Here is a 15,015-nt window from a genome sequence, read left to right on the forward strand (position 1 = left end):
TTTCATTAACAGGAGTGACAATTACATTCTGAGTAAAATAATATTTATGATGCTTAAATCTTAAGTATGATTAAGAGAGTGTGTAGGGACTTTCACAGTTTGGAGAAAACCCACAGAATTAATGAGGCAGAAAAAAACTTTTACAAAGCAGGCCAATTTACCATGTGTTTTTTGAAATTATTAGCTTATTTAGATATAAGGTTGCTGATAAAAAGTAGCATTAGGACTATAAATGCCTTACTATTAAGTATCTTTATTGACACACAAAGTATGTAATTAAAATCAATCCAAGTCCTTCTACTTGGTGTCTAATATGTGATTTTTGGAAAAAAACCCACCTGAAGAAACCATATTTAAATAAGTGGTATTTGCATGTACAGTGTAATCCTAATTTCATTATAAACCCATATATTACAATAAGTGGTTAAAAATGTAATGGAGTAGATATATAGGCAGTGATTTAATTGGTAACTGTGAGTACTTACTTTATGTGAAGCATGTTTGTGCAATACTTTTTTTTTTTTGCATTTTAAGTACAATGGCAAAGCAATTAAATAAGACGAAGCTAAGACATGCGTAGATGTTATCAGCATCTCCGATATTTGCATAGCTGAATTATTGATATACATGCTAAATAAGCAGACATGGTATATTAATGCTTAATAGATATAAACATTTTTATATTTTCAGCTTTAAAAGTTGAAGGTTCTCTTTTAGACATTTTCTTTTGCAGATTATTTTCATGGCAGGTGTTTAACTGTCATTCAATTTAAAGGGAATGCAATCAGCTTTAGAAAGCAAAGGCTGCCATTTAGTTTTATGTCTTCAGGATCAGTCAATCTCGCCTCTCAATTGTACATCAGAAGTATTTAATCAGTCCCTAAAGACTTCTAGAATGCAGTATAGATTGTGGTTTAGAGCCAGTAGAATCAGTGTCCAGTTCAAGCATATTATTCTTTTTAAGCTTTTGACTGAGCATTTTGACTAATATGAGTCAGCATCAGTAATTAATAAATGCCATTAAACAAAGTTTTAAAAGAAAGTCAAGATCCTCACTGTTTGAGTTCAAAATGATATGCGTGATAACAATTTTATGTTGAATTAGGCCATATTTCACTGATATCAAAAATGTACCTGAGACAAGACCCTAATTATGAACAATCATATCAGGCTCCTTATTCACTGTCTCGCGTGTTTTGGGAATGTCCCTACCCAAACTTTGTTGGAGTAACATCTTCACTTAATTATGTGACTTGTTGTACAAGGTTAGTGTGCATTCTTTTTTTGCTCAGTTGAAATAAATGTAACCTACCAAACAATCAAATGGGAGAAGAATGCCATCTTCTACCTAAATGCCATCTTCTACCTAAAATTAGAAAGAAAAAATCTAATTAATTTGATGAGGAACAGAACAAATGTTCTTTGGACTTGCATACATCTGGATCATTTGGACTTGGGATAAATCTGTGCATGTTATTTAATTTTCAGCACCTATAATCTTGCATGAAACAACCATTTTATCCCTTTGCTTTCTCAAGAGTGCTGGTTTTCTGTCTGCTTTAGAATCTATTATTTATCTGCAAAACTAAAAACCCATAACCTAGAGCATCCTACTTTTGATATTCACCTGAGAGCATCCAGAAATTTTAATTAATAGCAAATTTTGAATGATGAGTAATGTCTTGCATTGGGTCAGATACTATACATATTACAAGTGTTAGATTCATGGAAGTTTGAAAGTCTCCTCAGTTTCGATCTTAATACAGATTTGTGGATTTCAGTGAGGTTGTGGTTCATAAATCACCATATATTGTAGGTTTATGTGGTAGAATTAATCAGTAATTTGTGAGTCATGGTTTGGATGCAGGAGTCTTTAATTGAGCTATTTAATTAAATGTCTTTTACAGTAACATGCCATTCATCCCTAACCCTCATCCGGCAACTAACCCCCTCAAACACAACAGACTCACCTGTTGTGGTCTCTGACCAGGGTTTTAATTTCGTCGATGAGAGTATTTTCTTTGTCTATGGACATTTTTAACATATTTTTTAAAATGGGATTTATTGAATATGTATGTAATAGAGTAAAATTTAGAAAAAGGCAGTATAGTCATGCACCAATAAATTAATGACTGGTTTTACTTTTGATGTATTGAACTTTGCGAAGCACCAGCACGTGAAAGACTGATCGGCGTGAAGCACTGACATATGAATGCCAAACTTTTTGGGGTATTTGTGTTGGGGTGGGTAGGTTGTCCCCTATGTAGTTTCAGGGACATAGTTGCACGGCACTTCAATACTGCTCTGCAAGAATGGGGGTGATCGGTATAATAACATCTAAGTGGCAATACAAAAGTGTTGTAGGGCACCCTGAAGGAGGCTGCCAAGACTCAAATATCAATTTATTCTACTCCATTATGGCAGTTAAAGTATATATACTGATGGCACACACCTGACTCACAGAACATCAGTTCTGTGATGATGACCTGTACACTTTGTGACTGACATAAAAGCCAATTTGACTTTCAGTCAAATAGGCTGTCCCAAATGGAGCCATGCATCAATGCCTGATTATATTCTCATGTAAGCAATAAACATATGAGTATAAAAGTCATGAAATATATAAATATATACAATAGACTGCAATATCTATCTATCTATCTATCTATCTATCTATCTATCTATCTATCTATCTATCTATCTAAATGTATTATTTTAAAATGAAAAACTAAAATTTTATTAATCCATAGAATATCAAGCATATAATATTTCTATTCATAGAAACATATTTCTGTTATAATGCTGTTCCTCAATGAATACTGTTTAGAATACTTAATCGTCCTGTGTATCATGTATTATTCTTTTGAGTGTGTGTAAATCAGTTTCCCCTTTCTGCAGAACATAAATAAATTTACCCTACTACAGACCCAAGTTTATTTATCAGCACCCAGAATTTCAGATCTGCTCTTAGGTTGCCTTGTTAAAAACTGTAAAGATCAAAGTTTTAGATTTATATTATTGAGTAAATATATTTTACTGATACTGTATTTCACTTTTGTTGCGCTCACTTTTGTGTTTCATTTTTTTTTTTATTTCTTTTTTCTGTAATGCTTAGAATGAAGTAGTTTTCAAAGTTGTTCCTAATATAATTTTTGTATTTGTTTGTATTTGTTGATTCAATTGTTATAATTCTTTCTCATTTGTGTTAAAGTTTTGTATTGTATATGTTAGTTTATAGCCTCAAAATGATTACATCTTTTTTTTTTCTATTAAATACAGTGGTGACAAATCTGCATTACAAATTGATCTTTCCCGCCATTCTAATTACAGGGCAGTATGTTCAAGCTTTCCGAGCTAACCACACAGATCCACTTCCAAACCTTTGTGTTGGCCTTACCTTTATGCACATGGCATCTCAGAAGTTTGTTTTAAAGCGTCACCCACTGCTTTTGCAGGTGAGTCTAAGCTCTTATTGCTATGAAACTTAAAAGAGGTAGCATGTACATTGTATTCTTTGCAAAGGTACACAGTCGTTATTTATTAAGAATTGGAGTGAAAGAGTATGATGCCCAATACCAGTGGTTCTTAAATGTTTTTCTCTGTACCCAATTTTGCCCTTTTCATGTGTTTGAGACCCAGAATCACCAACAGTCATCATTTTGTTGGGTGAGTGGGTAGGCCCCCCTAGGAGAATTGCCACCAACTGTTGTTCCATGGCTTTGGAGAATCACCACCTACAATCAACCCTGAGGTGGTTTGGCATTTGTATTAACTACCAGAGGCAACCAATCCTACCAGATTAACATTTGTATTAACTACCAGAGACGCAAGTACCTCCGGGAAGCAGCAAGGAGGAAGAGTCGCTCTCTATGTCAATACAAGGTGGTGCAACTCTGGACATGTTAACATTAAAATCTCCACTTGCTGTAGGGACATCGAACTGTTGGCTGTAGGTTTGCATCCCTATTACTTGCCTAGAGAGTTTGGACACGTCATTGTTGTTATTTTGTATATCCTTCCTTGGGCGGACGTGGAGATAGCGGCAACATCATCCATTCCACTGTTGCTAAAGTACAAACACAGCACCCCGAGGTGCTTGTGCTAATCGCTGGAGACTTTAACCATGTAATGTTGGACAAAACATTACCTACCTTCTCCCAGTATGTGGATTTTAACAATTGGGGAAATAGGACTATTGACCTAGTGTATGCAAATGTTAAAGACGCTTACAGCGCCACCACGCTGCCTGCGCTTGGGAAATCAGATCATAACCTGGTTCTGCTTCAGCCTTACTACAAACCAAGAGTGAGGGAGCTACCTACAACCACACATTCATTCAGGAAGTGGTCCCCTGAGGCAGAGCAGGCTTTGAGAGACTGCTTTGAAACTATGGACTGGGATATCCTGTAGGGTTCATATAGTGAGAACATTGAGGAGGTTGTTGACTGCACTCCTGACTACATCAACTTCTGTATGGACATTGTAGTTCCAGTAAGAACAGTACACTGTTATGCTAACAACAAGCCATGGATTACAAGTGACATCAAGGGCCTTTTGAACCAGAAGAAAAGGTCCTTTAAAGGCGGTGATCAGCATGAGTCCAGCTCAGGGCAGCGAAGGAGCAGTTCAAGAGAAAGCTGGAGCAGAAGTTGCAGAATAACAGCATGAAGAAAGTGTGGGATGGGATAAAGATCATCACTGGCTGCAGCTTGAAGCGGGGTGCCACCATCGAGAGAGATGTGGAGAAAGCAAACCAGATGAACAACTTCTTCAACAGGTTTGACCACCCTAACCCACTCTCACCCCGGAGTACTGCACCCTCCACCCATCCTTCTGCTGATACCAGCATAGGAGAGAGTTTCCCCCAACACACAATTACAGTAGCCCAGGTAAACAGAGAGCTGAGGAGACTTTGTGCCAGCAAAGCAGCGGGTCCAGATGGAGTACCGCCACAACTGCTGAAGGCCTGTGCATTGGAGCTGGGGAGTCCTCTACAGTGCATCTTCAACCTGAGCCTGGAACAGGGAAGAGTCCTGAGGCTTTGGAAAAAATTTTGTATCACCCTAGGCCTAAAGATATCACGTCCTAGTGAGCTGAATGACTTCTGGCCTGGACTTCTGACGTCACATGTGATGAAGACCATGGAGCGGCTGCTGCTTCACCACCTGAGGCCACAGGTCTGCCACGCCCTCGACCCTCTGCAGTTCGCATACCAGGAGAAGGTGGGAGCGGAGGATGCCGTCATCTATATGCTACACCAATCTCTCTCCCACTTGGACAGAGGCAGTGGTGCTGTAAGAATTATGTTTCTGGACTTCTCTAGTGCCTTCAACACCATCTAACCTCTGCTCCTTGGAGAAAAGCTGACAGAGATGGGAGTAGATTCATACCTGGTTGCATGGATCGTGGACTATCTTAAAGACAGACCTCAGTATGTATATCTCGGGAACTGCAGGTCTGACATTATGGTCAGCAACACAGGAGCGCCGCAGGGGACTGTACTTTCTCCGGTCCTGTTCAGCCTATATACATCGGACTTCCAATACAACTTGGAGTCCTGCCATGTGCAAAAGTTTGCTGACGACACTGCTATCGTGGGCTGCATCAGGAGTGGGCAGGAGGAGGAGTACAGGAAGCTAATCAAGGACTTTGTTAAACGGTGCGACTCAAACCACTTACAACTGACCACCAGCAAAGCAAGGAGCTGGTGGTGGATTTTAGGAGGCCTAGGCCCCTCATGGACCCCGTGATCATCAGATGTGACTGTGTACAGAGGGTGCAGACCTATAAATACCTGGGAGTGCAGCTGGATGATAAATTGGACTGGACTGCCAATACTGATGCTCTGTGTAAGAAAGGACAGAGCCAACTATACTTCCTTAGAAGCCTGGCGTCCTTCAACATCTGCAATAAGATGCTGCAGATGTTCTATCAGATGGTTGTGGCGAGCACCATCTTCTACGTGGTGGTGTGCTGGGGAGGCAGCATAAAGAAGAGGGATGCTTCATGTCTGGACAAACTGGTGAGGAAGGCAGACTCTATTGTAGGCACAGAGCTGGACAGTTTTACATCCGTGGCAGAGCGATGGGCACTGAGCAGGCTCCTGTCAATCATGGAGAATCCACTGCATCCACTGAACGGTATCATCTCCAGACAGAGGAGCAGCCTCAGCGACAGACTGCTTATTACTGTCCTGCTCCACTGACAGACTGAGGAGATCGTTCCTCCCCCACACTATGCGACTGTTCAATTCCACCTGGGGGTGGGGGGGTAAACGTTAACATTGTATAAAGTTATTGTTTGTCTGTTATACCTTCATTGTTATCACTGTTTAATTTAATATTGTTCTTTATCAGTATGCTGCTGCTGGAGTATGTGAATTTCCCCTTGGGATTAATAATGTATGTATGTGTGTGTGTGTGTGTGTGTCTGTCTAAGACACTTAGCAAAACAGACACAACCCTTTTCTGTTAGTTCTATCATGAATCTGAGTGGCCCAAATTCAGACAACATGTGACCCATAGTTTATGAACCTTTGCCCAAGATCCTTAAAGAATAACACCTCAATATCAACTTTCTACGAAACACAGCACAATACAAAAACACATTGTTTATTAGTTGCAAATTAGAGACTTTATACATTGTGGTATGTTTAATTTTTCCATAATTATCCCTTTACCAATTGCATGCATACTTCTAAAAAACAACCCTACAAATAAAGGAGTAATTATAACAAACCTTATGACACAGCTTACTGTTAGGTTACGTAGAACATTTGCAGAAGATAAGAGGAAAGCTAATAGATAAATTATAAACTCTGTCATTAAGCAATATCAGTCAAGGGAAACTGGAGATCAACGCAAGATCTTTAATACCAAGAAAACTGACAGCTAGAACCACATGCTTACAGTGCAGGAAGGCATAGCAATGGCTGGCTTGCACCTGCTGGCAAGTTTAGTTGAGGAAGGAGTGGGGGGTGTACAGCTGAACTATGCAGCATTTCTTAAATGAGCATGGTCATCGTGGAAAACAATCAAAACACATTGAAATCTACTATGAAGTACCACCAGGTGAAAGTCTTTAAATGACCCTTCTAGTCTCTAAACTAGAGCATCATAGACAGTATAGGGTTAGATATTAAACTAGCTGTCCACTCAAGATGATGGCCTGGTGTGATGAGTCTCGATTTCTGCTGCAACACTGTTCACCTGCCTGTGCTTTAATTGGAAATCCAAAAGAACTGAAACCAATTGTATCATAAATGTTCTATGTCGCCTTAGATAAAAGTGTCAGGCAAATATGTAAATGTAAAGAAAAATCTTGATACAGTATATATTAAAAAAAGATATTTTATGTAGTATACTTATTTTTTCACATGACTGTTGAAGAAGAATGAATAAAGGCCAATATGTTTAAATTATATGCTAACTACAAAGAAATATAGGCTTTAATAAAACAACAAATATATAATTCTTCTAAATATTCCTGCTATAAAAGAGTGAAATAGTTTAACATGAGCTATGGATACAAAACACTGCTTTAATCAATGAAAACTTTAGCAAATAGCAGTTAAATTCTTGAACCTGTAGTTCTGAAGTTATTTTTTTGTAAATGTTATTTGTAACACTGACCAGAAACCTTGTCTTGCAATTACATAAACTACGAAACAAATATTAGTTTGTAAGCAGTGATAATTTATTCATAATTCTACAGTGCATTAGCCCTTTGTTAAAATGCTCATGGTGTCCTAGTTTTCCTTGTCTCAGTTTTACTTTTGAATTAGTACACTTTGCTTCTCACTCCCAAATGATTTCTTTATTATGTTGTTACCAACTCACTGTTCATTCTGTCTCCAACAACATTTTAATTTTGCTGCTCTGCTGTGTTCAATATGTTGTTCATTATTTATTGTAATGCCGTTCTTTTTTTCCCAGAATGCTTAATTTTCAAATCCTTTTGTGTGAGATGCTTACATCCTGAGGTGACTTACAATGTTTTTGTTAGTATTCCTTTTGAATTCTTCTGTTTTGTGTCCTTCAGATTTATTCTTTATTTTCCTTCTAATGTTTATTAAGATGCAGCCGTGCTTTCATTATTATTGTTATAATTTAGAATAATTCAAAATGAATGCAAGGGTTGTGCAGTGTCAGTTTTCCAAGGTCATTTTAAAAGTATCCTCCTGTCACAATCATTGTAACTTTTTTTATTTAATCTTCCTGTAATTTTCAGCTATACAAAGCAATACTCACGGAACATATTTATTAACTTGTAGTTTAATATGGTATATATTCATGGCATGCTATTTTAAAAACTGTTTTAAAGTTAATATGTTTTAAGTAGAGAGTGATTTGATAGAGTGTCTTTATATATTATATTTATAATGTTTGTGAGTGACAATGGATGTGTCTATTTTATTCATTGCATTTGATATGACTTTATGGACATTGTACCACATATCCCAGTGTTGTCTAAAATTAACTAAGGAAAATGTAATATGAATTTATTGCATATTAAAAATTTTAAGCTATTGATATAATTTGTACTCTATGACGATGAAGTGGGTACTTTAGAAATGCACTTTTAGTAGGATACTTACAAAAAAAAATAAACTTGGTTTGCTGTGTTAGAATGCCCCTGATTAATACTAAAGCAGTTGTAACTACTGTAAAGAAAATGCTACAAAGATCATCTTTCCTCAAAGACATTTTTTTGTGATTATTTTTTACACTTTTGATATATCCATCTTTAAGACTGATCTTTGTGAGTTTTTACTTTCTCAGCCCAAAGCTGTGCCTTTTAGTTAATTGGTGATACTTAATTGGCCTGACATGAATGAGTCTGAGTGTACCAATTGAAACAAGTGGGTCAGAAAATACATGGAAGGATAATAAGGATTAATGTTGTATCTAATGAAAGCTTTACTATGCTTCCTCGTTAATTAACTGCAGGTTATAGTGTCTCTTCTGGAATCAGTAAAGGAAATCTTTGTTGCACACTTTAAAAATAAATGTTTTATGATTTACAAGTTTGATATAAAGAAAACTGAATATTTTTATGGTAAAGGTTACACTTGTAATATTGGTAAGGTTTACACTTGTAATATTGGCAAACCTGACAGTCTAATTTTGAGAAGAATAACTGGAATTAGGTGTAAATGTTTCTCAATATTAATTTTCTTTGTATTACTATAAAGTTTCTAATATTGTTTTGGTAGGGATTTGCCTTTCTAAACCGTTACTTGGAGATAAGGGGGCCATGCCAGGAGAGCTTCTACAACATAGGAAGGGCTCTTCATCAACTAGGTCTGATTCACTTTGCTATCCACTACTATCAGAAGGCTTTGTCCTGTCCACCAACACAACTAGAGGTAGGAAATGCGTAATGATTTTCTGCATAGTTCTTTATATGAATATGTACAGTGGTGTGAAAAACTATTTGGCCCCTTCCTGATTTCTTATTCTTTTGCATGTTTGTCACACAAAATGTTTCTGATCATCAAACACATTTAACCATTAGTCAAATATAACACAAGTAAACACAAAATGCAGTTTTTAAATGATGGTTTTATTATTTAGGGAGAAAAAAAATCCAAACCTACATGGCCCTGTGTGAAAAAGTAATTGCCCCCTTGTTAAAAAATAACCTAACTGGTGTATCACACCTGAGTTCAATTTCCATAGCCACCCCCAGGCCTGATTAATGCCACACCTGTTTCAATCAAGAAATCACTTAAATAGGAGCTGCCTGACACAGAAAAGTAGACCAAAAGCACCTCAAAAGCTAGACATCATGCCAAGATCCAAAGAAATTCAGGAACAAATGAGAACAGAAGTAATTGAGATCTATCAGTCTGGTAAAGGTTATAAAGCCATTTCTAAAGCTTTGGGACTCCAGCGAACCACAGTGAGAGCCATTATCCACAAATGGCAAAAACATGGAACAGTGGTGAACCTTTCCAGGAGTGGCCGGCCGACCAAAATTACCCCAAGAGCGCAAAGACGACTCATCCGAGAGGTCACAAAAGACCCCAACGTCTAAAGAACTGCAGGCCTCACTTGCCTCAATTAAGGTCAGTGTTCACGACTCCACCATAAGAAAGAGACTGGGCAAAAACGGCCTGCATGGCAGATTTCCAAGACGCAAACCACTGTTAAGCAAAAAGAACATTAGGGCTCGTCTCAATTTTACTAAGAAACATCTCAATGATTACCAAGACTTTTGGGAAAATACCTTGTGGACTGATGAGACAAAAGTTGAACTTTTTGGAAGGCAAATGTCCCGTTACATCTGGCGTAAAAGGAACACAGCATTTCAGAAAAAGAACATCATACCAACAGTAAAATATGGTGGTGGTAGTGTGATGGTCTGGGGTTGTTTTGCTGCTTCAGGACCTGGAAGGCTTGCTGTGATAGATGGAACCATGAATTCTACTGTCTACCAAAAATCCTGAAGGAGAATGTCCGGCCATCTGTTCGTCAACTCAAGCTGAAGCGATCTTGGGTGCTGCAACAGGACAATGACCCAAAACACACCAGCAAATCCACCTCTGAATGGCTGAAGAAAAACAAAATGAAGACTTTGGAGTGGCCTAGTCAAAGTCCTGACCTGAATCCAATTGAGATGCTATGGCATGACCTTAAAAAGGCGGTTCATGCTAGAAAACCCTCAATTACAATTCTGCAAAGATGAGTGGGCCAAAATTCCTCCAGAGCTGTAAAAGACTAATTGCAAGTTATCGCATAACGCTTGATTGCAGTTATTACTGCTAAGGGTGGCCCAACCAGTTATTAGACTCAGGGGGCAATTACTTTTTCACACAGGGCCATGTAGGTTTGGATTTTTTTCTCCCTAAATAATAAAACCATCATTTAAAAACTGCATTTTGTGTTTACTTGTGTTATATTTGACTAATGGTTAAATGTGTTTGATTATCAGAAACATTTTGTGTGACAAACATGCAAAAGAATAAGAAATCAGGAAGGGGGCAAATAGTTTTTCACACCACTGTATACTACCAAAAATGTATAGTAGTAAAAATGTAATAGTAGTAAGACAGAAGCACACCTAATCAGAATTCCCTATTCTTAGCTTCAGTGTCCTGCTCCTTCACTTATCTTTCATTATTAAGAAACAATTAAAGTACACCATAAAATGTTCTCCTTAACTTTGTAGCAGTGCTGCCTTTTAAATGTGAACTGAGCAGAATTTCCACTGTTAACATTTAAATAGGTTCTGTATCTGGGACTCTGAGTTAATAATGTAACAAGTGTTGAGAAATAGTTCAGTAGTCAGTAGATTCAAAACAAAAACAGGCATAAGCAGTCTCAACAGATGTCACATGCTAGAAACAATTACAGTTTTTTTTTTACTGGTGTGCATATTCATTATTGGTACAAAGAATGTCCATAATATGAAGTACCACAATAGCACATGTACTAGGAATTACATTTTAGAAGAGGTAAAAGTACAGGTTGTAAATTTTAATTCACTATTAATTATTTAGTTTCCTTCAATTGAATTCTTCTAGCAGCTTTTCTCATGCCTACTACATGGAAAATAACACAATTAATAGCTAAGCAAATCACTGTTTTGTTTATTGTCTGCTTTAAGTATATTTTTATATATTGATATATTTTGCATTTTATATATACAAATAACATTTTTTTATAAAATTATGCATGGTTTTCCAGCTTGACAAAGGAGACTTTCAGTTGTTTTTATTTTCGGGAAAATCAGAATTACTTTCTTTACTTTCCTTTTACATGTTTCCTTGGTTAACTGTATAATGTACTATTTGTGGTTGAAGATACTTAACTGGCAAAAGTATTATTATGAAGGTATAATTTTGTTTTAATGCAATGTTTATTATTTTTTAACAAACCTTTGGCTAAAGAACTTGCTTTAATATCTAGTGTATGTTGTGAATCACAAATGGCCTTCTCAAAAATCAATGTTAACCATCAGATAGCATTTTAAATTGTTACTTTGTGATGCTGTGTAAAAAAACATTTAACAATATTTTTATAACACAATTCAGTGAAATGTAGTACCATTTACTTTTTGTGTAAAATATAGAACAGCACTTGGAAATGAAGACAAAAACTTTAAAATATATAATATAAAATGCAGCTAACTTGATGGCAGTAAGTATTCAGAAATCACAGTGGGTCTATTTACTCTTTAAACTGTGCAGCCAATGAAAAAAATCAGTCCACCACTGTGTCCACATGGCAGTATTGCATCTCCTCCATAGCTGCACATATTCTATTATTTGTCTTTTTGGTAGTATGTAGATTAAATGTGTTTATTTCCACACAATCAAGCAATTTGAAGTAATTTCCGAACAAGATATTGAAGAGCACTTAGTTTCACTTTCAAATAATACATTTTTATATATGTATTTAATAAAACAATTGTCAAATGTAAGACTTCACAGCTTGTAAACAGAACCTGCTCTTACCACCTCTACCTTAACAAGCTGTCTATGGATCCACATCGACATTAAATGCCAGAAAATAATGATCATCTCTTTATGAAAGCTGCGCAAGTGGATACAAAAATATTTCTTTAAATTCTTTTAGAGGTAAATCCCTCTGGTTGAAATATGTTGTGATATATTAGTTGAAATGAAAACGAGAAGTCAGCTACTCCCATGGACAAGATGGCAAACTATTTATCTAAAACATGTTAATTTGATCATTTTTTTCATTAAATTGCAGTTTATAACTTCAGATGTTAATAACAATTGGTTATAAACTAACTTCCAGAATTACTTTACACATTAAATGCAATTCTTAAAGAGTTTACACAGAGTATTACACATTTTTGCTTTTTGTGCCCAAGAGGCCCAATGGAGTTACAGAGCTTGTCAGTCTTATTATTTCATAACCTATTAGATATATAAAATGAACAGAAGCAACAAGGACACAATTGTTTGAAAATAAATACTGCAACATTAGCTCATCTTTCTTTCTTGATCATTTTAAGGGTATCGAACTGGACCAGGTTGACCTGTGCAGAGAAATTGGCTTCAATCTGAGTCTTATCTACCAGAATTCTGGAAATATTGACATGGCCAGACATATCATCACAAAGTATTGTATTATTTGAGCTGAGGTCTGCATTCTTGCCAGAGAGCTTTGGATACCTAATTTTGCTCCATATAAAGAAGATTTACCATACCAGTCTGAAAAGACATGTAAAGGGAAACATTATAAACTGTGGCAACTTGAAAATTATGAAAAGTGACTACAGTTAAAACAGTGGAACGGACTTAGCCACATTGCACAACTTGTTAAAAAAAATCAAGGAAATATGCTGCTTGAAAGAATTGGAGTTATAAAGGCTGGACATTTAAAGGGTGGTGGTATGTATGCTTTAGGCAATTAAAATCAGTTCACAAGTCCATTGTGTGATTTGCATAAGTCAATTCAGTGATTGTGGAAAGTAGGGGCCTATCCTATCAGTATTGCATACAGAATTTTTTTGCACATAGTACATATTGAAAAATTGCCTTCTGAACAGAAAAAACGTTTCTTTATTAATGAAATCACTTAATAACTACCATTTTAATATCAACAGATTACCAACGTTTATACTGTTGCTTCATTTATAAAGTGTGCTCTGAGTATTTTATTTACTTTGAGGCCAATCTCTACCTTCTTCTCTTTTTTAGAAGAAAAATTAATTAACTGTACATAGTGTTATATTGTAGAATGTTTAACATTCATTATTGAATATTGAAGTATGTAAATAATTTCTTTATTCATATATATACATTTTTTTATTTGGAATTGGGAATACAAATGTGTACTACATAGAAGGTTCTCAATCCATGTGATCTGTGTCCAAATATTGTTGCCTGTTTAATTTAATTAGTTATAATCATGCAAACATAAACAAGTTTTAAAGAGGTAATGTACAAAAACTAGTTTGCACTAGTGGGGCTGAGCCCTAGCTGTGTCCTTATTGTAAGATAATAATAAAAGTAATTTTATATGTGATCAGTTATTTTGAACAGCAGGCTTTTGGGTGTCACACAAGAGAATCAATTGTTTCTTATCTGTTTGTGATGAATCTTGTTTGACATGTTGCACTTCCACCTGTCTGATGTGGCCATCTTGAGACAGAAAATTGCTAACTTCTGCCAGTTTTATGTTCTATCTCTTGTCACTTTCTCCTTTTTTTTAAGAAAATTGAGAAAGTTTGAGGTATGATAGGTGAGGACAAGATGTTATCTTTACATGTGTTATCAGCAAATTGCTTTGACTAATGAATGCACATGGTCTTATTTCATTATTCTCTGATATATGATCTGACTTTTAACAAGCCCTGACTTCAGCAAAGAAAACTACTTCTTGAATGATCAGCACAAGCAGTAACCAAGTGGTGTTATTGATTTTGGTTATTGAAATAGATTTTATTTATTTAAAATGTTAAGATTCAAAAAATGTCTGCTGCCTGCTGCATTTATGGTAAAGCCTCTGAAGATAGCTGAAGTAAGTATTACCTTTTGATTTTTTTTTTTTTTTTTAACTCCTGGAAATCCTGGAGGTTAGTTATTGATAAGAATATCTTCCAAAGTCTCCATTGCTTCCTGGCAGTTACATTCTGTTAGTTACCAACCTTCATTTTAGTTTAAAACTTCTACTGTGCTTTAGCACTTCTGAAGATTCTAAAAACCACCCCGTGTAAACAAGTCTGCAGTCTTCTGACACAGTATATGCACTATAGAGAATACCTGTAAACAAAAATTCCTCAGGCGACAGGTAAACTTTATTAAGGTATTTCTAAAAAAAAAAATAGCAGTAAACAATATCTTCCAGCAGAGGACAGCAGTAACCTTTTCCTGCTAAAAAGATACCATGGCTGAATATGTGATGTAATTGCTGTTTTGACATTTCACTGTTTTTTTTAAACATTGGGTTTAAATGTTTGGATGAGAAGTGATAAGCATAATCTTTACAAAATTCTGATACATTTGGAAAGAAACAATCTGAAATATCAGTTTCTATA

General features: G+C 36.0%; 1 protein-coding gene across 2 annotated transcripts in view; it reads left to right on the top strand.

The window, feature by feature from the left end:
- gtf3c3 (general transcription factor IIIC, polypeptide 3) overlaps positions 1 to 14,802 on the top strand; it is a 74,194-nt gene extending 59,392 nt beyond the window's left edge. For both annotated transcript variants that reach the window (XM_039755887.1, XM_039755888.1), the window contains exons 16-18: positions 3,331 to 3,455; positions 9,215 to 9,367; positions 12,988 to 14,802. In XM_039755887.1, the coding sequence (XP_039611821.1) occupies positions 3,331 to 3,455; positions 9,215 to 9,367; positions 12,988 to 13,110 (401 nt within the window). In that variant the 3' untranslated portion in view covers positions 13,111 to 14,802. The remainder of the gene's footprint in view (positions 1 to 3,330; positions 3,456 to 9,214; positions 9,368 to 12,987) is intronic.
- The last annotated feature ends 213 nt before the right edge of the window (positions 14,803 to 15,015 follow it).

The sequence above is a fragment of the Polypterus senegalus genome, chromosome 6 (assembly GCF_016835505.1).
Source record: "Polypterus senegalus isolate Bchr_013 chromosome 6, ASM1683550v1, whole genome shotgun sequence".
Lineage (NCBI taxonomy): Eukaryota > Metazoa > Chordata > Cladistia > Polypteriformes > Polypteridae > Polypterus > Polypterus senegalus.